This window comes from Schistocerca cancellata, chromosome 2 (assembly GCF_023864275.1).
Source record: "Schistocerca cancellata isolate TAMUIC-IGC-003103 chromosome 2, iqSchCanc2.1, whole genome shotgun sequence".
In the NCBI taxonomy this organism is placed as follows: Eukaryota; Metazoa; Arthropoda; class Insecta; order Orthoptera; family Acrididae; genus Schistocerca; species Schistocerca cancellata.
This window is the reverse complement of record NC_064627.1, coordinates 1,113,162,212-1,113,188,246: the sequence shown is the minus strand read 5'-3', so window position 1 is coordinate 1,113,188,246 and position 26,035 is coordinate 1,113,162,212. Positions and strand designations below refer to the sequence as shown.

Sequence of the window (26,035 nt, the reverse complement as noted above, 5' to 3'; positions counted from 1 at the left end):
CCTCCCTATTCGCCAGACAAGAACCCCTGTGACTTCTTTCTGTGGGGACGCTTGAAAGACCAGGTGTACCGCCAGAATCCAGAAACAATTGAACAGCTGAAGCAGTACATCTCATCTGCATGTGAAGCCATTCCGCCAGACACGTTGTCAAAGGTTTCGGGTAATTTCATTCAGAGACTACGCCATATTATTGCTACACATGGTGGATATGTGGAAAATATCGTACTATAGAGTTTCCCAGACCGCAGCGCCATCTGTTGTTGAAAATTGTAACTACTGTAATTTCGAAAGTTTCTCTGCCTGAAAATGTACTGTTGTCCCAAGCATATTGCAACAAACGGTGTATTTCTATCGTTGCTCGTTTAGTTTTTATTGCCGTTTCAAATACACCGGTCATTTTTGAAACACCCTGTATATCATGCACAGTAAAATGGCGCTACCCAAAATCGTCGCCGAGGCAAATGTGGCGCAGCACGGGCCATAGATTACACGGGTGAACGACGGCCGCAGAAATGTGTGCAGATGAATAGACGTGCATCTGTTGAGCAACTGACCAATCAGATAAACCAAGGGGCTACCAACAGTGTCTCCTCAGCGATTGATCGCTGCGTTATGGGCCTCCGCTAGTTGATGCATCCATGCTAACTGCTTTTCGTTGGCGACGCAGGCTGGAATTTGCAGGCCGGTGCCGCAACTGCGAGTCCATTACTGGCGGTAGGCGGTCTTTACAGATAATCACGTTTTATGCTCCATCGGACAGATGGCCTTTGGCGTGTACGGCCGCGCAACAAATGACGGAAGCGTCCAGGACGGAGGAGGGAACGTTGCGGTCTGAGGAATGTTTTCGTGGCACCCTCTGGGTGATTTCATCATTCTGGAAGGTACAGTGGTCCTTGAGGACGCCTCCTTGCAGTTTGTTTTTCCTCGGTACGATGGTACCTACCAGCAGGACAATGCTGTGTGTCACGCAGCCCGAATGTACGTGCGTGATTTGAAGAGCACCAGAGTGAGTTTACCAGGCTTCCCTGTCTACCAAGCCCGCTGATTTAAACCCAATGTAGAATCTGTGGTACCGCCTCGATTGGGCTGTCCACTGACGCAAACGCCAGGACGGTTCGTTCAAAGATACGCGGCTGGTTTTGTTCCCTACACTCGTCTGGGGCTCCCTTTCTAATGAGCTGAGGCGCTAGGGAGATGATAAAATTCTAACTTTCCCCTTTTTCCTAGGCTCTCTGTCACACTGCCTGATCAGTTTAATAGTACTTTCGTTCCTAGGTTATAGTTTCCCGCCGGCAGCTGTGGTTGCAAGCCACGGCCATGCTGCGCCTTTGACCTTGGCTTGCGTCGCCATTTTCTTCAGCCGGGGGCTGGAGAAAGACGCGCTGCGCCGGCAGTAAGACCGCAGGGCTGGCTCTGCGGTGCGGTGCGCCGCCTTTCTAGCCACAGCGTCTCCGACGCGTCAAGGCCGCGCTTTCCCCGCCGATCCGCGGCTTTCGATACGGTCCCACCACCGGCCGGCTTCCCGAGTGGCACCAGAAAATTTCTTCCTGAGCCTCACGCTCTTCTCCAGCGTTAGCGGCGCGTCGGGAAAGCATTCCCCCTGCGTTGTCCTCTTGCAGAAGGGGGGGGGGGGGGGGGAGCAGCTGATCAGCTCTGTCACCTACGTGTGCTGGGATACTAGATCCTAGTGACGCGGTGGTAACTAACTTACATAAGCGTTGGCAGGAGATGTGAAGAGGGTACTTAATGTAGTAATTGAAGACACTGGAACCTCTCGCAGGTAAATTTAGGCGATGACTAAGAGAGATCAGCCGTGCGGGATAGCCGCGCGGTCTAAAGGCGCCTTGCCACGGTTCGCGACTCCCCCCGCCGGAGGTTCGAGTCCTGCTCCGGGCATTGGTGTGTGTGTGTGTTGTCCTTATCGTAAGTTAGTTTAAGTTAGATAAAATAGTGTGTAAGCCTAGGGACCGATGACCTCAGCAGTTTGGTCCTATAGGAACTTACCACAAATTTCCAAAAAGTAGGAGAGATCAAGATGAAGGTTAATGTATTTTGCCATATGTACTGGATTTCTGCATAAATTTAAACATCAGCCTCCACAGGTGATGTTACCAGGGCGCAGTAGTAAGTCTCCCGTTCAAATCTTGGACGTGGAGGAAAACTTCATGTCAGTATCTGCATTTTTGCATTCATCTCAGCTACGTCTAGCCACTTGCCAGTTAAATTCTCTGCTAAAAAAAGAAACTTAACGTTGGGTAGACATCAAATTTCTTCCGTTAAGATGGCAGACGGTAAGAAACTAACGATATTAATAAAACTGTGCAAAACTTCGAATGATTCTTTACATTATTGCACAGTTCAAATGATGGACTTGAAATATGAGCAGTTAATTACGGAAACGATCGTGTTCCGAAAGTAATGCCGTGGCAGGTCGAAAAATTCATTGCATCCATGTCTCGGAGCCTCCGTGGCGTTGCCCCAAATCACACTAGCGGCCGTGGACAGAATGCAGGCATTGATCGTGACGCGCTTTGTGCGAGACAAAGTGCGCAACAGACTGCTCGCATGTTTTGTCGGAACTCTTTACTGGCGCACCCGGATCTGTTCTCTTCTCCGCTAAACTAGCAGTCATTCTAATACCGAGTGTGTAGCTACGCTTTGCCTCACAAGCCATAAATTCATCACAAATCCACAGTCAATAACTGGCCAGTTCGGACATCTGACCACTGTCTCTAATGGCTGTGTTGTCAGATGTGGCAGATCTGACTACTGTACTGGACTATGTTCACTGCTAATAGTTCAAAGCACGGCCTACAAGCAACACCTGCCGATAATCAGCACAACAGCTAAACAAGAATACAATGTAAAGACAGTAAGGAAAAAGTCACACGAGAACATCACTCTTAAATTTCTGTTGAACAAAATATAATTTTGAGGTGTGCCAATAACGTCTCTCCCTATCGATATCATCTGCATCTACATCTTCGCAAGCCACTGGAAGGTATGTGGCGAAGAGTATCCTGTATCACTGCTAGACATTTTCTTTCCTCTTCCACTATCAAATAGAACGAGGCAAAAATGGCTACCTATATGCCCCCGTATGAGCCATAATATCTCGTGTCCTATCTTCGTGGTCCTATCGCGCGTTCTACGTTGGCGGCTGTACAATTGCATTGAGTTTCAAACGCTGGTTCCCTAAATTTTCTCAGTAGTGTTCCTCGAAAATAAAGTCGCCTTTTCTCCAGAGATGCCAATTTGAGTTCCCAAAGCATCTTCGTAACACTTGCGTCTTGTTCGAACCTACCGGTAACAAATCTTGCAGCCCTCCTCTCAATTGCTTCGATGTCTTTCTTGAATCAGACCTGGTACGGATCCCAAACACACCAGCAGTATTCAAGAATAGGTCGTACGAACGTCCTATATGCTGTCTTCTCTACAGCTGCAACCACTCTTTCTTAAAATTCTCCCAATAAACCGAAGTCGTCCATTCGCCTTCCCTACCGCAGTTCTGACCTACTCTTTCTATCTCATATCGCTTACCGACGTTGTTGTTGTTGTGGTCTTCAGTCCTGAGACTGGTTTGATGCAGCTCTCCATGCTACTCTATCCTGTGCACACTTCTTCATCTCCCAGTACCTGCAGCCTATATCCTTCTGAATCTGCTTAGTGTATTCATCTCTTGGTCTCCCTCTACGATTTTTACCCTCCACGTTGCCCTCCAGTACTACATTGGTGATCCCTTGATGCCTCAGAACATGTCCTACCAACCGGTCCCTTCATCTAGTCCAGTTGTGCCACAAACTCCTCTTCTCCCCAATCCTATTCAGTACCTCCTCATTAGTTATATGATCTACCCACCTAATCTTCAGCATTCTTCTGTAGCACCACATTTCGAAAGCTTCTATTCTCTTCGTGTCCAAACTATTTATCGTCCATGTTTCACTTCCATACATGGCTACACTCCATACAAACACTTTCAGAAACGACTTCCTGACACTTAAATCAATACTCGATGTTAACAAATTTCCCTTCTTCTGAAACGCTTTTCTTGCCATTGCTAGTCTACATTTTACATCCTCTCTACTTCGGCCATCATCAGTTATTTTGCTCCCCAAATAGCAAAACTCCTTCACTACTTTAAGCGTCTCATTTCCTAATCTAATTCCCTCAGCATCATCCTACTTAATTCGACTACATTCCATTATCCTCGTTTTGCTTCTGTTAATGTTCATCTTATACCCTCTTTTCAAGACACTGTCCATTCCGTTCAACTGCTCTTCCAAGTCCTTTGCTGTCTCTGACAGAATTATAATGTCATTGGCGAACCTCAAAGTTTTTATATCTTCTCCATGGATTTTAATGCCTACTCCGAACTTTTCTTTTGTTTCCTTTATTGCTTGCTCAATATACAGATTGATAAACATCGGAGATAGGCTACAACCCTGTCTCACTCCCTTCCCAACCATTGCTTCCCTTTCATACCCCTCGATTCTTATAACTGCCATCTGCTTTCTGTACAAATTGTAAATAGCCTTTCGCTCCCTGTATTTTACCCCTGCTACCTTCAGAATTTGAAAGAGAGTATTCCAATCAACATTGTCAAAAGCTTTCTCTAAGTCTACAAATGCTAGAAACGTAGGTTTGTCTTTCCTTAATCTAGCTTCTAAGATAAGTCGTAGGGTCAGTATTGCCTCACGTATTCCAACATTTCTACGGAATCCAAACTGATCTTCCCCGAGGTCGGCTTCTACCAGTTTTTCCATTCGTCTGTAAAGAATTCGCGTTAGTATTTTGCTGCTGCGACTTATTAAACTGATAGTTCGGTAATTTTCACATCTGTCAACACCTGCTTTCTTTGAGGTTGGAGTTATTATATTCTTCTTTAAGTCTGAGGGAATTTCGCCTGTCTCATACATCTTGCTCACCAGATGGTAGAGTTTTGTCAGGAATGGCTCTCCCAAGGCCATCAGTAGTTGTAATGGAATGTTGTCTATTCCCGGGGCCTTGTTTCGACTCAGGTCTTTCAGTGGTCTGTCAATCTCTTCACGCAGTATCCCATTTCATCTTCATCTACATCCTCTTCCATTTCCATAATATTGTCCTCAAGTACATCGCCCTTGTCTAGACCCTCTATATATTCCTTCCACCTTTCTGCTTTCCCCTCTTTGCTTAGAACTGGGTTTCCATCTGAGCTCTTGATATTCATGCAAGTAGTTCTCTTTTCTCCAAAGGTCTCTTTAATTTTCCTGTAGGCAGTATCTATCTTACCCCTCGTGAGATAAGCCTCTACATCCTTACATTTGTCCTCTAGCCATCCCTGCTTAGCCATTTGAGACGTTTGTATTCCTTTTTGTCTGCTTCATTTACTGCATTTTTGTATGTTCTACTTTCATCAATTAAATTCAGTATATCTTCTGTTACCCAAGGATTTCTACTAGCCCTCGTCTTTTTACCTTTACGCTTTCCGACGTTAAGCCCGGATACTTAAAAGACTTGATTTTGTCCATCAGGACACTACTAATACTTTAACCGAACGTTACACGTTTGTTCTTCCTATTCATCCGCATTAACTTAAATTTTTCCACGTTTAGGGCTAGCTGCCATTCATCACACCAACTGGAAATTTTCTCTAAGTCGTCTTGTACCTTCCTACAGTTACTGTCCACCGTGTTCGCCAAATAATTTTTGTTTACAGACAACAACAGCGGTTTTATCACATTTCCCTGGCCCAGTCGTGGCGATAGCAATGTCTCTGATGAAGACTCGCCGCCGAGGACAACACACTCTGTTCTATTACTTATAAGTCTTCGAGCCGCGAGTGCGGTTGGCGGTAATGTTAACTGTGGCCAAGGAGGAGATGCGAACACGCTCTCTGCTGGAGGGTGTTAAGCAGCCGCTAGTTTGTGTGCCGCAGCCATTGAGGTACAACCGCTGAGCGATGAAAACAGTGCCAAGCTACTAGCATCAAATACAGGCTGTTTGTCTGCCACTTCTCGTTGTTGTTTATGGAGTAACGCTCCCAGATGGCTTTCGCGGAGTTGCCATTTCTCACTGCCATGTACGGAGTGCAACGCACCGACAGATGCAGTGAAATTACGGGCAACGACTGCTACTTGTTGCTGCCGTGTATGGAGGACAGACAGCACCCGGGGTTGATGCTCGCCTGTCACATTCAGATTGGTGTGGATGCGGAAGTGACGGGATCATGTTAGCATGGTGTTCAGCTGTGTTTGGAAGAGTTATAGATAGTCGTCAAGCCAGTAATCACCGGAATGAAGTCACGGTTCGTTTGTTGTGATTCACTGTGTGTTCTTTTCTGTTAGACGCTGTATAGTCTGTTTTCCTTTTTACTGTTTTAGGATGGTACAGCAGTGTGATGGGTACGTAACGCGTATTTACTTTGTGTTTGAGCAACTTTTTCTTTCTTTGCAGAAAGCATCGTTGATCAGTAGTTCGGTGATGTCGCTGGGCAGACATTTGGTTGATCATGAAGATCAAAACAAACTGCAAAACGATTTACAAAAAATATCTGAATGGTGCGAAAAGTGGAAGTTGACCCCAAATAACGAAAAATGTGAGGTCATCCATATGAGTACTAAAAGGAACTGGTTAAACTTCGGTTACACGATAAATCAGTGTAATCTGAAAGCCGTAAATTCAACTAAATACCTAGGTATTACAATTACGAACAATTTGAATTGGAAAAAACACACAGAAAATGTTGTGAGGAAGGCTAACCAAAGACTGCGTTTTATTGGCAGGACACGTACAAAATGTAACAGACCTACTAAGGAGACTGCCTACACTACGCTTGTCCGTCCTCTTTTAGAATTCTGCTGCGCGGTGTGGGATCCTTAACAGGTAAGACTGACAGAGTGCATCGAAAAAGTTCAAAAAAAGGCAGCACGTTTTGTATTATCACGAAATATGGGAGAGAGTGTCACAGAAATGATACAGGATTTGGGCTGGAAATCTTTAAAAGAAAGTCGTTTTTCGTTGCGACGGAGTCTTCTCACGAAATTCCAGTCACCAACTTTCTCCTCCGAATGCGAAAATATTTTGTTGACACCGACCTACATAGGGCGGAACGAGCACCACGATAAAATAAGGGAAATCAGAGCTCGTTCGGAGAGATATAGATGTTCATTCTTTCCGCGCGCTATACGAGATTGGAATAATAGAGAATTGTGAAGGTGGTTCGATGAACCCTCTGGCAGGCACTTAAATGTGATTTGCAGAGTATCCATGTGGAGGTAGACGTAGATGTCTCTGAGTAACAAGCAACATTGTTTTGGTCAGTCATTTACAGTACTGTCGTTTTAGTTGTCTCTTACGTCATGTTTGTGTCATTCGTTTGAGTTGAGTTAACGTTACCTCTTTGTGTGAGGTTGTGTCGGCGTTAAACTGTGCATCTTAGGGAACTGATCTGTTGTATAAGTGAGGAGCCCATTTTGAGTGCCAAGATGCTTTCTCGTTTGTCCTCTTTCAAAATTTGTGTTACGTTTCTTTTGTCTTTTGCTTACACATGCGCATCAGTGACGCAAAGGACCGTGATTTTTTTTATTGAGACCTAAGTTTCTGAAGCTCGCTCGCATTTGATTGCTTTTAATTATTTTCTGAGCTAGTAGCGCCGAGATTGTGTAAGACAGTGCTCAATATACGTGAAAGTTATTGATTCAATGTTGCCACCATTCAGTTATCTAAGGTTTAGTGCACCATTTGCGCCAAGGGTATGTCAAGAGCTCAATGCTAGACCAGCTAACTGATCTATATTTGTCATGTATATTTTTAGAGAGTTTCGTGTTGAAGATCTACGTTTTGAAGAATCTGATAACCACTGGTAAATGTCTTACGCGATTCTTAAGGAGAGGATACTACTACTAACGAAGTTTATGTTGTTCTAAATTTAAGTACCTGTTGTTACCTTACTTGTTTCGAAACCGGTCACCAGTATTCAGTTTTATTATAACCTTGGGTGAACGGTTGTGTATTGATAGTGCACACAGGACGTAACAGGTGAAAGTGCAGATATTTCTATTGGTGACTGAGGACGCTATACTAAACAACATGAAATCGTTATTTATGTCATTTGCAGACCAATAATTATAGCCATTGCAAGTGATGTGTTTTTAGGTTGGTTAGTACCTCCAAGTACATGTGACAAAAGCAATCCATTAAAGCTTATTTTCTCCTAGGCAGCAGGTCAGGTGCTGAAGAGTGATCACATGGACGCAAAGCGATTGCTCTATACCGAAAGGGCGTAGTCCACATATCCACATAGTGTTGCAATACGATCATGCACAAAACGTCAGGTCATAAAGTGTTTGTGGGAAGACTGTTCAAGGCAGAGAACAGAAACCACCACACTGATGTGAGTACATATTAAGATACCACATATAAAAATTTGCACCTAACTGTTACACCCTGTATATGACTGAGCGTTGTTTTTTTTATGTGTGCATGAAAGACTACTGCACAATATTTTTTACTACCAGTTGCAAAATGAAATATTTGTTTTATTATTGCCGAATGTCATGAAATATATCTGGAGATTAAACTGTGCTACGATCAACTATGGTGAAATTGCTGTATTAAGAAATTGCAATGTTCAGATAGCGTTTTTATTAATAAATCATGAAATGACACTAATATTTGTCCAGTAAAGCCACCACCACGTTCCACTCCCCCACGCCAACGCTCCCCACCGGCGCGATGTTATTGGCTTCTACTAAACCTCGCCAAGTCCGCTGCGTTCGCTGAACCACGACCCACAGCCAGCTACTGGGTCTGTGACCCGAGGTTAATCGCGTAACGCGCACGTTAACACTCAGTTAAAGTTAACATTCGCCTAGAAACGGAAACTTCAACGCGAAATCCACGCCCACGCAAGGAATCTCTCAATTTTCCGTACTGCAAGAAATATAATCACAAGGATCACTCTCTCCTAACTTCTGAAACACACTACCAGGTCACTTCCTCCGTTTCAGAAAGCATACGACTTCTTCACTACACGAGCGTCGCAGACAGACTCCTCCATTTCGTGAGCGCCAGACTGCTCCATGAAATCATTTATTGTTGTGACTTGGCAAGACAGCCAAACCACTAGGAGGAGGAAGCCGAAAGGCACACGTTTAAGCTCACGCAGGCTGGCGTGAGGTATGCATCACAAGATAAATAGCAAATGATAAAGGCGCCTTGCTAGGTCGTAGCAAATGACGTAGCTGAAGGCTATGCTAACTATCGTCTCGGCAAATGAGAGCGTAATTTGTCAGTGAACCATCGCTAGCAAAGTCGGCTGTACAACTGGGGCGAGTGCTAGGAAGTCTCTCTAGACCTGCCGTGTGGCGGCGCTCGGTCTGCAATCACTGACAGTGGCGACACGCGGGTCCGTCGTATACTAACGGACCGCGGCCGATGTAAAGGCTACCACCTAGCAAGTGTGGTGTCTGGCGGTGACACCACATTTAGCATTTACGCATTCCATTCAGTCATAAACCAGTAGCAGAATGTGGGCATTTTCATTGACTACTTCATGCTCCTAACTACAGCGCCTCTGTAAGATGCTGCTTCCTGGTAGGGGCCTTAGAATTTTTTCTGCAGTAGGTGTCAGGAAACATCGGTCATCGTGGGAAATCACAGGCCCTTAAGTCAGCTAAACAGGCTCCGATCACATCTCACTTAGGAGGATTAGGGGAAGAACGACCCATCAGCCCCCAGACTGGAGAACCCCTCGTTCCTCTGGGTACTGTCTCTGGTGGACACGATACCCAGGTACCCACATCACGAGCACACTGGCGCGGGCCGGGAATACTGCGCTCCAAGGCCACTCGAGGAATGAAGAACAGAAACAGGCCAGGGGATGCTGATGTTTAAGCGGAAATGAGTAATGCTGGAGGAAAAGTAATACAATAGGAGTATGAAAATTTACTTACATTAAATTGGTAGAAGAATACGCCTCCAAAGTCGGAACAGTTGCTGTAATTCACAAGCATGGAGACGGTCAAGACACAATCTATAAATCTTTCCGCCTCCTCCCTGCAATCTACATGATATTTACTGAAATCAACACCAAACTGATGGAAGATACAAAGGGTTTATCCAGGTAAAGAAACAAACTGCATTTAAAAGTAGGCAGAACACCAAGAGCCATTTGAAAGTCGTGAATGCAACTGTAGAACACGGCAGTGAATATGAATTACCACTTTTCTTCTGACTAACGGATTTTGAGAAAATTACTGTATTTTAACAAAATCTTTACTAACAGCCCTTACAAAAATACATTGATTCTACCTACACTACTGTAGTGTTGAATATAGAAGCAAAGTCCCATTAAACTTGATTTGGGCAGTGAGATAATCAGAATTCCACGAGGATCCGCGAAATGATATTTCATTTCGCTAAAACTGTTCCTAACGGCACTAGAGAAGTTTTCATATATCTAAACGAGGAAATTAGACAACTGAATTTTCCGTCGGTGCTTGATATATTTGTTACGTTAGCTGAATCTGCCTTTCAGACAGATGTACAGATCAACAAACATAACGCTTTCATTAATGGCTGTAGCTCTGCCCTATTGTTAAAATACTTCGAAAAAACTGAAATGCGTAAAATAACACCACTTCTGTACGCTAACAGACAGGAATCAGTCAGTAGTTACAAAAACTGGTACATCATTCCATATAATGGCAAAAATTTCAGATAACTTCGTTGAAAAGTTAGTCTCGCAACTACCGATTTGCATTTTATAATACCAACACTATGTCAAACTTTCTATTCAATAGCAATGACAAACTGTAACCCTTGGCATAGAATGGTGTATATACACTCCTGGAAATGGAAAAAAGAACACATTGACACCGGTGTGTCAGACCCACCATACTTGCTCCGGACACTGCGAGAGGGCTGTACAAGCAATGATCACACGCACGGCACAGCGGACACACCAGGAACCGCGGTGTTGGCCGTCGAATGGCGCTAGCTGCGCAGCATTTGTGCACCGCCGCCGTCAGTGTCAGCCAGTTTGCCGTGGCATACGGAGCTCCATCGCAGTCTTTAACACTGGTAGCATGCCGCGACAGCGTGGACGTGAACCGTATGTGCAGTTGACGGACTTCGAGCGAGGGCATATAGTGGGCATGCGGGAGGCCGGGTGGACGTACCGCCGAATTGCTCAACACGTGGGGCGTGAGGTCTCCACAGTACATCGATGTTGTCGCCAGTGGTCGGCGGAAGGTGCACGTGCCCGTCGACCTGGGACCGGACCACAGCGACGCACGGATGCACGCCAAGACCGTAGGATCCTACGCAGTGCCGTAGGGGACCGCACCGCCACTTCCCAGCAAATTAGGGACACTGTTGCTCCTGGGGTATCGGCGAGGACCATTCGCAACCGTCTCCATGAAGCTGGGCTACGGTCCCGCACACCGTTAGGCCGTCTTCCGCTCACGCCCCAACATCGTGCAGCCCGCCTCCAGTGGTGTCGCGACAGGCGTGAATGGAGGGACGAATGGAGACGTGTCGTCTTCAGCGATGAGAGTCGCTTCTGCCTTGGTGCCAATGATGGTCGTATGCGTGTTTGGCGCCGTGCAGGTCAGCGCCACAATCAGGACTGCATACGACCGAGGCACACAGGGCCTAAACCCGGCATCATGGTGTGGTGAGCGATCTGCTACACTGGCCGTACACCACTGGTGATCGTCGAGGGGACACTGAATAGTGCACGGTACATCCAAACCGTCATCGAACCCATCGTTCTACCATTCCTAGACCGGCAAGGGAACTTGCTGTTCCAACAGGACAATGCACGTCCGCATGTATCCCGTGCCACCCAACGTGCTCTAGAAGGTGTAAGTCAACTACCCTGGCCAGCAAGATCTCCGGATCTGTCCCCCATTGAGCATGTTTGGGACTGGATGAAGCGTCGTCTCACGCGGTCTGCACGTCCAGCACGAACGCTGGTCCAACTGAGGCGCCAGGTGGAAATGGCATGGCAAGCCGTTCCACAGGACTACATCCAGCATCTCTACGATCGTCTCCATGGGAGAATAGCAACCTGCATTGCTGCGAAAGGTGGATATACACTGTACTAGTGCCGACATTGTGCATGCTCTGTTGCCTGTGTCTATGTGCCTGTGGTTCTGTCAGTATGATCATGTGATGTATCTGACCCCAGGAATGTGTCAATAAAGTTTCCCCTTCCTGGGACAATGAATTCACGGTGTTCTTATTTCAATTTCCAGGAGTGTACAATCACTTACAAGCACTGTGGAAAAGTATACGTTCATCAGTCAGGCAGAGTTTTGGCAATTACATTATTTGAACAAGACTGAAGCTGCACATTAAGAAAGAAAGATTCAACTTTACCGATCACATTTTAACGGAAAGCCACTCATATCGTGTAGAATGTGATGTTATACATTCTGTAAAGCAAAGCAGAAAGATGATCCTGCTGCAAATATTAGAAATCAATAAACATGTGTCACTGAATCCCAGCATAGAATTAAACGATCAAACTGAAGTTTCTTTTTCTTCTGTGTTAAATTAAGTATCTGTCGTAAATGATAGATCGAAATTGTAAATTCAGAATTACTTTTCATCAATTGCTGAACATACTTTCACACAAAAAACTTTGTTTCCTTTTTTAGTTAATGTAACTACCTCTGCCCGACAAAAAATGTAGTACACTCTACATATCACCATTTTTATACATTTTGTCTCTCCTGTGTATACAATATATGTGTAAGTCGCACGTCATTATATCTGTGTTTACCACATTCAGTCGGCACCTGAAGACGCCGAAAGTCGATTTGTGACCAAATAAACATAATGTCTGAGAATGCGGGAAATTTTTTCTATTGAATACGTATTACTTGAAATAATCTGAATAATAATCGTTTGGTGATGACATTCTATTTTTAGCATCTGGTGCTGGGAAAAAAACCGTCTTCAGATTTAAACTAGGACTGAAAGTCAATTACGATAACTTTAAAATGAACAGATCTAAGATAAAATTGTACGAATTATGTCTCAGGATGGGTTGACAGACTTTCTCTATTGGGGTTATTGAAGACAACGACTGTATGAAAACGAAATAAATAAATAGAAGAATAAAAATGGTCTGGAGTGTTTTTGGTACACTAAAGCAAATGGAGCAAGGAAGTCCTATGATGGATTCAAAGAGATACGAACAGACCAAGTAGATGATCTAGTAGATGGATAGATGACATTATACACTTGCACGAAAAACAAGGATAGTCACACCTGAACCTTGTAATGTATGAAGAAATTTGAAAGAGACCTCAATCCATCAGCGCATGCCAATTGGTTGATGACGATAGTGATGCTGTTGTGTTTTTTCTAAAAAACCGACTTAGTATCGCACAATACGACAAAGAGCAACAACAAGAGGGGTCAATCAAATATCAAAACCCCAGAAGGGGTTCGGGACAAGAAGAGCAGCTGGGTTTGACATATATCCGGAGTAAGAAGCGTATGGCTGTGGTGGCGGAAAGGGAAAGCGAAGTGTATACCCAACAACTAGGTGGCTAAGCAATTTATGAGGCTATCAAGGGTCATAAGAACAAAAGAGGAGCGTAGGACAAAAAAAGTGTGTCCTTTGCTTCACGGAACGATACTTAAGGACCTTAATCATAATAAATAATATAAAAAATTGAGAAAATACCGCCTGGGAAATAACATCAACTTTATTACACATTACAACTATGTGGCAGACCGGACACGAACCCAGAACTTGGTCTTCCGAGGGCACCACTGTGACCGATTGTGCTGTCCAGGCTTATTTCACAATCAGCTATTTAAGGGGAGCCGGAGGTGGTCAAATCCAAAAAATTACGATTTTTTTTTGCTACCGAAAATTAGTTGGAACATTCCTCTTTATGTAAACTTTGAATTATTGTTCTACTCACCCTAGAAGTGGAGTTATTACCATTTTCCCCCACGCCTGCAGAGGAAATGGGCGGCCGCTGAAAGCATCTAACACCCTCTCGTGACTTCCTGGCGAACTGCTTGGGATTTTCTCGGCCTGTTACGCATACAGCGCCGTATGTTACGCATACAGCGAGTGTGAGAGGTTGGCTACATTGTTTTCTGTGACAAATGAAGCGCTAAGAGGCTCAAACAAACTTTGGGTTCAAGTAAGCTCAGCGATGGAAAGACAATAGGAGGGATAGGCAGGCTTACTGATAAGGTGATTGAACGTCTACAGAGATACTATGGGTATGCTATAAGGCAAAATACTAGTAATGTTAGTGACATGCGAAAAGCAGTGTGGGCATTGTTCCTTCATACGGCCTCTTCCAATGAATACCCTCGACACAGCCTGTGCCCAAAAGATTCCTGGTGCAAATATAATGCAAAAAAGGACTATGATCACAAACATGGTTTGCCAGCAGCTGTGATAAATGCAATAAAACCAATTTTTAATGACTTAGCACAGCCAGAATTGTTACACAAATGTCTACACGGAAAGACGCAGAATCCTAATGAGAGCGTAAACAATTTGATTTGGAAAGTGATTCCTAAAAGGGTGTTTGTAAGCATAAAAACACTGCCCTTTGGCATTTATGATGCAATAGCAACCTGCAACCAAGGGAACAGTGTGAAGTTCTGAAGCCATTAGGAGTTACAGCTGGGGTGAACACTGTACGAGCACTAAGAAATATTAACAGAGAAAGGATAAGAGGAGCAGAAAGAAGAGAAAGGCATATGAAGTATGATGGAACAACAGGCCAGAAAAGAAGACAGAGGGGGAAGCTTTTGGAGGATGAAGAAGAAGACCCTGATAATCCATTCTATAGTGCAGGAATGTATTGAGAAACTTTGACAGCCATTTCCCGTAAATTAGAATTTTTCGAATATAAGGAACATTTTCTCAAAATCCACTCAAGCTAGAGAGATGAAATTTTTATACAGCACTCGTAGTGGTCAAACTTACATTGTAACACAGCCATTTGGCAATATGTTCAGTAGTTTCATTTCAGTTTAATTATAAAGCAATTATTTGTAAAAAAATTTGGGTAATTAATAAAAAAAATAATTGGAAGGAAACTAGAAAAGATACTCCAAAATCCCTCTGTCATAACTGCAACACTAAACCACTCTATACGTAAAAAAAATTCAAATTCTTCTATTTGGTAGTTTTTTCATAAATGTTCCTCAAACTTAGTGATTTTAACATGGGCAGCACAGGTGCATCCGGCTCCCCTTAAAGCATTGGCAAGGCCTCTCCCAAACATTCCAAATTTCACGGAAACTCTGTTGCGTACGTTGCTGGACTCGCATTTAAGAGAGAACGTTACTCCGTAGTAATTATCCAGCCTGAGCTTTGTTTCGAGAATTAGCATTTCGCCTCTGCGACGGAGTACGCTCCTTCACAATCTCTTTTGGAATTATTGCCAGTGGTTGTTATTTCGAGGTACCTTTCGGCATGTGGTGACAGTGAAAGCTTGGCGTCTTGCCATAGTCAGAGGAGCAAGATGGACATTTTTATTCCCTAGCGCGAAATGAAATAACGGTGGCCGCAACGACGGGCACAGCAATGTTGTTTGGTAGTCTTGTAGCCGAGCTGGCCACAGTCTGAAACACTCCTCTCAATGTCGACATGCAGATGGAATGCATTTAAGTGATGATTAGAGCTCTGATTCTGAAAAATGACATTGCAAGCCGTGTAGGGAAAAAAAGTGCGACCGGGTTACATACACCTATTCTGCAAAGGGCTCGTGATACCATAAACTAGTCCTAACTTAGTACCAGGCAATACAGCTACAAGTTTTAACAGGTAAATACCGTATTACACACATCAGACTTCAGCTTGAAATGTGAACGTTATACAGGATGCGGTTAAAGCCTAATTTGCACAAGTCCGTTCGTGAAGTAAAAGTTTGTAAGAGGTCTCGTTTGTAAGTGACTCACACATGCTAAGATTTTCTTAGAATACGTACTTTCCTTTCAGATCAGAATTAGATATTCAATACTCATAATGACCCCACGTAATTGGATGATTCATACATTACGGTCTAGGTTATTAGCTAACACTATGAACGGAGCGAGCCGTTTCTCCCTCGAGTGATGTTCTCTAGATTCAATTAAGCGTAATGTGGCTACTGTGAGAAAGATTGCACCCACTGGGAATGAAACTGTGAGGAATTTTAGAACGTGAGAAACTACGTACGTAATCTCAGGCTATGATGCAGTAGTCATGAGACTGTGTCACTCACCAAAGAGGTAAAAACTGATTGCGACCATCTCAGTAGCTGCTGCGGTCCACGAAGAGTATTTTCGCCCCATAACCTCTTTATGCAAATATGGATGTTCATACCGTCCACTATCCATGCACCGAGTGAGGTGACGCAGTGGTTCGCACACTGGACTGGCATTCGGGAGGACGACGATTCAATCCCGTGTTCGGCAATCCTGATTTCCTTAAATCGCTTCAGGTTCCTTTGAAAAGGGCACAGCCGACTTCCTTCCCTATTCTGATGAGACTGATGACCGCGCCATTTTGTCTCTTCCCCCAAATAACCCAACCCCCCCCCCTCCACTGCTTTACCCATGCAGAAGAGACTTGAGTTAGTATTTTCCTTGGACAACTCTAATGTATTCACATAAATATTAAGTTACTAGCAAAAAATAAAAAATTTTTTTAAAAATGTAGCTATTAAATAAAACTGAGGAAACAAAGTAGGGGCGTTCCTGCAAATTTACTAGAGGTTGCATTTAACAGGAGCAAGCATAAATAATTGTAGGCGGTATATCTCTAGTTCATTGTTATTGAAGTATCCAATTAAGTTTCCAAGAGATGCACCTCTTTTGTTAATTCAGTTCTTAACTTTTTCCACATCTATCGAGTTTTACGCGAATGGACGGTAGATGGAGGTTCCTTTTTGCAAACCAATAGATAAGAAAACACCGAGACGACGCCCTAATGGAAGACAGTTAGCTGACATAAGAGAACACGAAAGGAAACACTGCACGCGTGTGGCTGAATGGAGAAATCTGAGGGAGTCCTATTCTACAGCAACATATTTACGAGTGCCGGCATTGACTATTATGAAGATGATGACATGCAGTTACTCTTTAAAAAATACACTCCTGGAAATTGAAATAAGAACACCGTGAATTCATTGTCCCAGGAAGGGGAAACTTTATTGACACATTCCTGGGGTCAGATACATCACATGATCACACTGACAGAACCACAGGCACATAGACACAGACAACAGAGCAGGCACAATGTCGGCACTAGTACAGTGTATATCCACCTTTCGCAGCAATGCAGGTTGCTATTCTCCCATGGAGACGATCGTAGAGATGCTGGATGTAGTCCTGTGGAACGGCTTGCCATGCCATTTCCACCTGGCGCCTCAGTTGGACCAGCGTTCGTGCTGGACGCGCAGACCGCGTGAGACGACGCTTCATCCAGTCCCAAACATGCTCAATGGGGGACAGATCCGGAGATCTTGATGGCCAGGGTAGTTGACTTACACCTTCTAGAGCACGTTGGGTGGCACGGGATACATGCGGACGTGCATTGTCCTGTTGGAACAGCAAGTTCCCTTGCCGGTCTAGGAATGGTAGAACGATGGGTTCGATGACGGTTTGGATGTACCGTGCACTATTCAGTGTCCCCTCGACGATCACCAGTGGTGTACGGCCAGTGTAGGAGATCGCTCCCCACACCATGATGCCGGGTGTTGGCCCTGTGTGCCTCGGTCGTATGCAGTCCTGATTGTGGCGCTCACCTGCACGGCGCCAAACACGCATACGACCATCATTGGCACCAAGGCAGAAGCGACTCTCATCGCTGAAGACGACACGTCTCCATTCGTCCCTCCATTCACGCCTGTCGCGACACCACTGGAGGCGGGCTGCACGATGTTGGGGCGTGAGCGGAAGACGGCCTAACTGTGTGCGGGACCGTAGCCCAGCTTCATGGAGACGGTTGCGAATGGTCCTCGCCGATACCCCAGGAGCAACAGTGTCCCTAATTTGCTGGGAAGTGGCGGTGTGGTCCCCTACGGCACTGCGTAGGATCCTACGGTCTTGGCGTGCATCCGTGCGTCGCTGCGGTCCGGTCCCAGGTCGACGGGCACGTGCACCTTCCGCCGACCACTGGCGACAACATCGATGTACTGTGATCATTGCTTGTACAGCCCTCTCGCGGTGTCCGGAGCAAGTATGGTGGGTCTGACACACCGGTGTCAATGTGTTCTTTTTTCCATTTCCAGGAGTGTATATGTATGCGGTTTGTGGGATTGAAGGGACCAGACTGTAGATGTATGTATGTATGTATATAAGTATGTTCCACTTCTCCTCCTAAACCACTACATCGATTTCCACCAAACGTGGTACGTATATCGATTACTGTCTGGAAAGAATCGTTGTGGGAGTAAAAAGCACCTACCTATCAAACAGGTGAGGGTTAGGGATGAAAAATCAGTTCAGACCACAACGCGCAAATACCATAATTCGTTCATCCAGTATTTGAAAATGAGAGCATGCAAAGGATTGCAACAAATTTTACAAATAATTTTAAATCTTTATGAAACTTTCTCGCCGATAATCCCCACAACATGACGAGAGAAAAAAAAAGTTTATTACTTAGTACATTTACACTGTTCGTGTAGTAAAACCGCTGCATGAAGCATTACATATTAATTTATTACTCCTTTACGAATAATTGAATTCGCAACACATTTTTCAGACAGTATCCACATGCACCACTGGATGTACCTACAAAAATAAATCGTTCCACGACTCATAATTCATAAAATATGACGTCATAAACAATGAGATTCGTGAAAAACTACCGCATCATGTATGACTTTTTAATTTATTACTTGTTTACTACTAACTCTACCCACAACACGTTTCGGAGACAGTTGGCACGTATACCACTGGATGTACCTGCAAAATTGGAACAGTGTACGACACATAGTTCACGTGATACGTCATAAACATTGAGCTGCGTGAAAGTGAAACTGGAGGGCGAAATTTCCTAGAGATACAGGTCAAAACGTTTACAATTAAATAAAAAATACATGTGAAATATATTTGAAATGTGCGTACGTGGGCAAAGCCGCGTGTAAAAAGCTCATCCTAAACCACTTGAACGATTTCAGGCAAATTTGGTACATATATTAGTTACAATCTGGAAAGAAATACTGTGGGTCTAAGAACCACCAGTCTCCTATTGAGGTGAGCGTGATAACGTGGAGAGAGAAAGGAAGGAGGAGATGAAATAACAGAAGACTGGAATAAATTCATAACTGCACAATGCCGGGTACTCAGCTATAAGCAAAAAGATAGTTCTGTTTATGTTAATCTAAAGCTAATGTGTACACAGGTGCAACTGCATTTAAAAATCGATTTTTTTAAATACTAGTTGGGATCATTGTCATTACAAATTATCCATTCTGTTCAACTATACAGGATGTTTTTTTAAAAAAGATAAAACAAATATATTCAAGAAAAGTTTCTTATTCGCCAATTCATTTTATGTTCTATAACCTATCGCCACTATATCATTACTGCTGAGTCGCGTTGATTCACTTTATCATCTTTCGTTATAGGTACAACTCTGAAATACTGAGCTTCGAAGAAACTTAAGATTTTTTCATTTTGTTCTTCACTTTTGACCCAGGACAGACGAATTCATCTTCCTAGGGGCACTAATAATACTTGTATCATCTGCACATTCATCCGTCGTAATGAGTTGAGTTTCTACACCCCCCCCCCCCTCTCCTTCCCAAAAAAAAGTTCATGACCTACTCAAAGCAGTTCTAGGCGCTTCAGTCCGGAACCACGTGGCTGCTACGATCGGAGGGTTCGAATCCTGCCCCGGGCATGGACGTGTGTGATGTCCTTAGTTAGGTTTAAGTAGTTCTAAGTCTAGGGGACTGATGATCTCAGATGTTCATTACCATAGTCCTTAGAGCCATCTGAGCCATTTGTAATTGCTTTAGTGCCTTACTTCTCGAATTCATTGGCAAAACAATAAAGGCTGTTGTATTTACATCCAGACATTGCAGCACACTCTCTGATTTCCTGGACAGTGTTTGGAAGTGATTTCTTCGTAGCACTACTAATATCTCCGCTTCTGCTTCCACTCACAAATCAGGTAACATAAAAATTACTCCTCTTATGCCTTAAAATACCTTTTCGTATTCTTGCGTTCCTTGCATTAATCTTATTACGTAACAATTCGTTTCAGAAACGATGTCGAAGACTAATTGCCAAAATTCTACAATAGTCGTTCACGAGAAGAAAGTCATCTTTTCTTCGACGACTCACATTTTAGAGCTCTAAATACCCCCGTACACTAATCAACCCGAATTCTTCTTAGTTTTCTTGCTCAAACATGTTGCATCTGTGACTTCAGGAGTCCTTCTTTTATTCCATATGTGAAAACAAAATTTCTCACGGTAGTAAGGGGCGACTCTTTTTGACTGACTTACTGTTCTGTTTGTAGAATAGTCATTAAATGATTGAACAGATTGTCATTTCCAGCTCGACGTTTTATGAAGGTATTCCAAAATAAACTAAAAGTACTCCTAATTTAATTCTTTGCGCATTTTTTTTTTTTTGGTAAGTGCTTACGATTATTTACGATTTTATTATTCTCTCTTCACTGAGAAAAAGTCGTAATTTATAAATACAGACTGCATCCAGTCCTATAATGTTTCTGCGACACGGTCACTTTTAGAGGATCACAAACGAAAAAATGGCTAAACAAAACTGTTAGTGTTCTAAGAATATACAGAAATCTATAGCTTGTGGTAGTAATATACTGAGAAGATTTCTTCATTAAGGCCATGGTCGCTGTTCCCTATCAACCTTGTCCAACCGGGTATGAGCTCCATCTCTAATGACCCTCTCCCTCGACTTAGACAAAACGTTAATTTCTACCTTATTTCTTTGGAGCAGAAGTCGAAAATATGACAGACGAGTCACTAGGCAAGGTTGTGTCGGTCGGGAACTTCGTAAGTTCTCTTTATCTCATTTGTAGTAGATGTACCCAGCATTCTTCCTCGAAATATTGTCCTTCTATTCACTCATCCGGACAGTGATTTTATACATTTAATTTTTTTTTTCATTTCGTCCTCAGTGCTGCCGTAAGACTACTAATCGAAGAGATAAATACCAGAGGCTGATATTTATTGTTCTTATTGAGTGTCACACAGGATATTTTCTCCTATTTATTCCACCATCATGCATTTCTTAGCTATTCCAACGAGCTGAAGATCATTGTACCAAGTTAAGTGTTGTCCAGTGAGATTGGTTCTCATACATTAGTCTTTGGTTATATTCTTTGTACAACAAAATGACCACGCTTCCCTCTGCAGTTGATAGCAAGGTCTTCAACACGAGATTCCAGTTAGCGGGATGAGTACGATGTACGGATAGCAGTCGTAGGCAGACAGAGACCCGCTCGGACGGGTGCGCGTGTTAGCACACAGCCTCCGGGATTCAGAAAGGTGCCCCAGTCCCGAATAGAGGGTCGGTGTGCCGACTAGTCCGGATGTGACTTTTAGGCGGTTTCCCAAATCCGACTAGGTGAATGCCGGACTGGTACCACGTCAGGCCTCAGTTACACACTTTGCAGGACAGGAGAAGTACGTGGCATAACGATTCATTTCGCGAAAGAAGCAGAAAATTGTTCTAAACGAGACAGCTGAAGCTGCTAGCATAATGCATTTAACTTCTGTTGTCACGTACAGATATTGCAGCACGTATCGAAACGACTCTCTAGCCGCTTATTTCAGCGAAATGTTCCAGTACAAACATACAGTCGGCTAATACCGTTAGTTCCATTACAAATGAAGCCTGCAGTTCTTGTATCTCGAGAGACAAAAGGTATGCATCTATTAATGTTACTGGAGGGTCTCTCTTGTTCGAATGAAATCACTTATCAACGTAGGTTTTTGCATTGTCTGCATCCATTCACGAAATATCACGGAAGTAAGAAGGAAAGAAGATTGGTTCCATGTCCCATCCACGACAAGACTATTAGAGACGGAGCACAACGTTGAATTCGGGAGAGGGGGGGGGGGGGCGCTTGAGAGATGAAAGTCAGGAATATAGGGTTTCAAATCCATGTTTGGTAATCCAGATTTAGATTCTCCACGGTTTCCCTAAATATTTTATTTGAAAGCACACAACCAATTTGGTTCGCTACAGTCATCGATTCCGAGCTTCCATTCTAACTAAAAACCTCGTCGTCGGTTGTATTTAACCTTAAAATCCCTTCATACTATGTCTAAACAGGGAAACAGTCTGGAAAGTTTGTAAGGGTGTTGCAGGTTAGATTCTGCTGATAAATAACTGTTACGAAAAAAGTTCTGTAAGCTGCACCGATTGCGATTAGATTAACGTTGGCAGTAGTCAACCAGGTCGATGCACGCGCAAATTCAAGCACTAGCATGCGCTAAAATGCGATAATGCACAGACATTCTGTTGGTGCGTGATTTACCACTTGTTCGGATCCTGATTATTACTTAAAATGTACCAATTTCGGAAAGGATAAATTTAAACTAGGTGAGCAAAAGCTACGTTCATCAGGTTTGAGGATAACAAACGAAGAACACGGATGACAAGGCAGTGTCTGACAAGCTGCTTGAATTTGCGGGCGCAACGAACGGACTGACTGGCTTCAAATCTAATTAAATCGGAAACGGCGCAATGACTGAATTTTTTTCTTAACAATTATTTCTCAGCACAACCTACCCTGCAACACCCTTACAAGCTTTTCACACTGTTTCTGACCATCTTGTATATTTATGTATCCAAATTCCCCTTACAAAATGCTTGAATGTGTAAAAAAAAAAAAGTAGAGTAAATACTAGTGTAAGTACGACCAATATTTGGAGATTAATGGTTTCCCTGCTATACAGCAATTTGTTCGCTTCCCCTGTATTTGCTGTGTAAAAGAGGAAACGCATTTGTTGCCAACTACCAAGTGTGATGACAGTGCCGAATATAAAAAGTACATACGAAACATCCTGTACTCGTATGTCACATCTCACACACTCTGATTCTTCTTCCACAGATGCCTCGGCTTCATCTGTTGAGACTGAATTTCACACAACAGCAGTTAACACTGATCATTGTTGTTAGCACATTGGTTATTTGACTACAAAAGTAATTACTGCAATTCTGCATCAGTCGCAACTGAATGGAAAGCACTGTTTCTGCTTGCTTGTGATGCATACGGTATGACGTTTGTTTCTGACGTATACTGGACGTCCGTAATAATGTAGTTAGTAATGTGGGTCACTAATCCTGCGAACAAATGCCATACTTGAGTAGGTACACGCTGAGAGTGCATCTGTCTCGCGAGCGGGCAGTGTCGCCTAGTATCCAATGCTGACCTGAAATACGCACTCAGCACTCCGTAGTCAGGCCACAAGTGGCCCATCGGGACAATCCGACCGCCGTGTCATCCTTAGATGAGGATGCGGATAGGAGGGGCGTGTGGTCAGCACACCGCTCTCCCGGTCGTTATGATGGTTTTCTTTGACCGGAGGCGTTACTATTCGGTCGAGTAGCTCCTCAATTGGGCATCACGACGCTGAGTGCACCGCGAAAAATGGTAACAGCACGTGGCGGCCTGGATGGTGACCCATCCAAGTGCCGGCCACGCCCGACAGCGCTTAACTTCGGTGATGTCACGGGAACCGGTGTACCGACTGCGGCAAGGCCGTTGCTCGGCCTGAAATATGGGGCGGTCGTAATTCCAACACGTTCATTAGGGTCCAACATGTACACGAGATCACTGCAAGAGCATGAGAACACGCTTCGCACAAGTGGACGCTTCGACAGTCCGTAATAATGTAGTTAGTTATGTGGGTCACTAATCCTGGGAACAAATGCCAATCTTGAGTAGGTACACGCTGAGAGTGCATCTGTCTCGCGAGCGGGCAGTGTCGCCTAGTATCCAATGCTGACCTGAAATACGCACTCAGCACTCCGTAGTCAGGCCACAAGTGGCCCATCGGGACAATCCGACCGCCGTGTCATCCTTAGATGAGGATGCGGATAGGAGGGGCGTGTGGTCAGCACACCGCTCTCCCGGTCGTTATGATGGTTTTCTTTGACCGGAGGCGTTACTATTCGGTCGAGTAGCTCCTCAATTGGGCATCACGACGCTGAGTGCACCGCGAAAAATGGTAACAGCACGTGGCGGCCTGGATGGTGACCCATCCAAGTGCCGGCCACGCCCGACAGCGCTTAACTTCGGTGATGTCACGGGAACCGGTGTACCGACTGCGGCAAGGCCGTTGCTCGGCCTGAAATATGGGGCGGTCGTAATTCCAACACGTTCATTAGGGTCCAACATGTACACGAGATCACTGCAAGAGCATGAGAACACGCTTCGCACAAGTGGACGCTTCGACAGTCCGTAATAATGTAGTTAGTTATGTGGGTCACTAATCCTGGGAACAAATGCCAATCTTGAGTAGGTACACGCTGAGAGTGCATCTGTCTCGCGAGCGGGCAGTGTCGCCTAGTATCCAATGCTGACCTGAAATACGCACTCAGCACTCCGTAGTCAGGCCACAAGTGGCCCATCGGGACAATCCGACCGCCGTGTCATCCTCAGATGAGGATGCGGATAGGAGGGGCGTGTGGTCAGCACACCGCTCTCCCGGTCGTTATGATGGTTTTCTTTGACCGGAGGCGTTACTATTCGGTCGAGTAGCTCCTCAATTGGGCATCACGACGCTGAGTGCACCGCGAAAAATGGTAACAGCACGTGGCGGCCTGGATGGTGACCCATCCAAGTGCCGGCCACGCCCGACAGCGCTTAACTTCGGTGATGTCACGGGAACCGGTGTACCGACTGCGGCAAGGCCGTTGCTCGGCCTGAAATATGGGGCGGTCGTAATTCCAACACGTTCATTAGGGTCCAACATGTACACGAGATCACTGCAAGAGCATGAGAACACGCTTCGCACAAGTGGACGCTTCGACAGTCCGTAATAATGTAGTTAGTTATGTGGGTCACTAATCCTGGGAACAAATGCCAATCTTGAGTAGGTACACGCTGAGAGTGCATCTGTCTCGCGAGCGGGCAGTGTCGCCTAGTATCCAATGCTGACCTGAAATACGCACTCAGCACTCCGTAGTCAGGCCACAAGTGGCCCATCGGGACCATCCGACCGCCGTGTCATCCTCAGTTGAGGATGCGGATACGAGGGGCGTGTGGTCAGCACACCGCTCTCCCGGTCGTTATGATGGTTTTCTTTGACCGGAGGCGTTACTATTCGGTCGAGTAGCTCCTCAGTTGGCATCACGACGCTGAGTGCACCGCGAAAAATGGTAACAGCACATGGCGAACTGGATGGTGACCCATCCAAGTGCCGGCCACGCCCGACAGCGCTTAACTTCGGCGATCTCACGGGAACCGGTGTATCGACTGCGGCAAGGCCGTTGCTCGGCCTAAAATATGGGGCGGTCGTAATTCCAACACGTTCATTATGGTCCAACATGTACACGAGATCACCGTAAGAGCATGAGAACACGCTTCGCACAAGTGGACGCTTCGACAGTGGCAGAAACCGACCTGTGTGCTGATGCAGCTGGTTGTGGAACTCCGGGAAGGTGGCGGCGGAGTCGAAGGCCGGAGCGTGGAGGATTGGCGGCGCGGCCAACCAGTGAGGGAAGTCCGACTGCGCGAGGGCCATGCTGAGGCGTGCTGAGCAGCGCTGCGCTCTGGACTGTGGAGTGGCCGCGGCGGAGCTGGGGCACGCACTGCCGGCTGTCGCCGCCGGGCCAGCCAAACTGCGGCGGAGAGGGCGGCGACGCGGCCCCTCCCCCTCTTGCCGCGCTGACGCCGCGGGGGCGGGTACGTCACGCCACGCCGCGGTAGCGTACTGTACTGTACTGTACAGCAAGTCCCGACGCCGCCTCGTGAAGTGCTCCTGCTGATGGGAGTCTCTCACTCTTTCTGCAAACTGTGTCTACCAACAAGAAAGAGTAATGACCCTGAAACAGCCAAATACACTCCTGGAAATTG

General features: G+C 45.0%; 1 protein-coding gene across 1 annotated transcript in view; it reads right to left on the bottom strand.

Annotated features, from left to right (window-relative positions):
• The window catches only part of LOC126149995 (protein yellow-like), a 180,919-nt gene extending 155,171 nt beyond the window's left edge, over window positions 1-25,748 (bottom strand). The window contains exon 1 of the mRNA XM_049915845.1: window positions 25,583-25,748. Within this exon, the coding sequence (XP_049771802.1) occupies window positions 25,583-25,703 (121 nt within the window). The 5' untranslated portion in view covers window positions 25,704-25,748. The remainder of the gene's footprint in view (window positions 1-25,582) is intronic.
• Window positions 25,749-26,035: the final 287 nt, after the last annotated feature.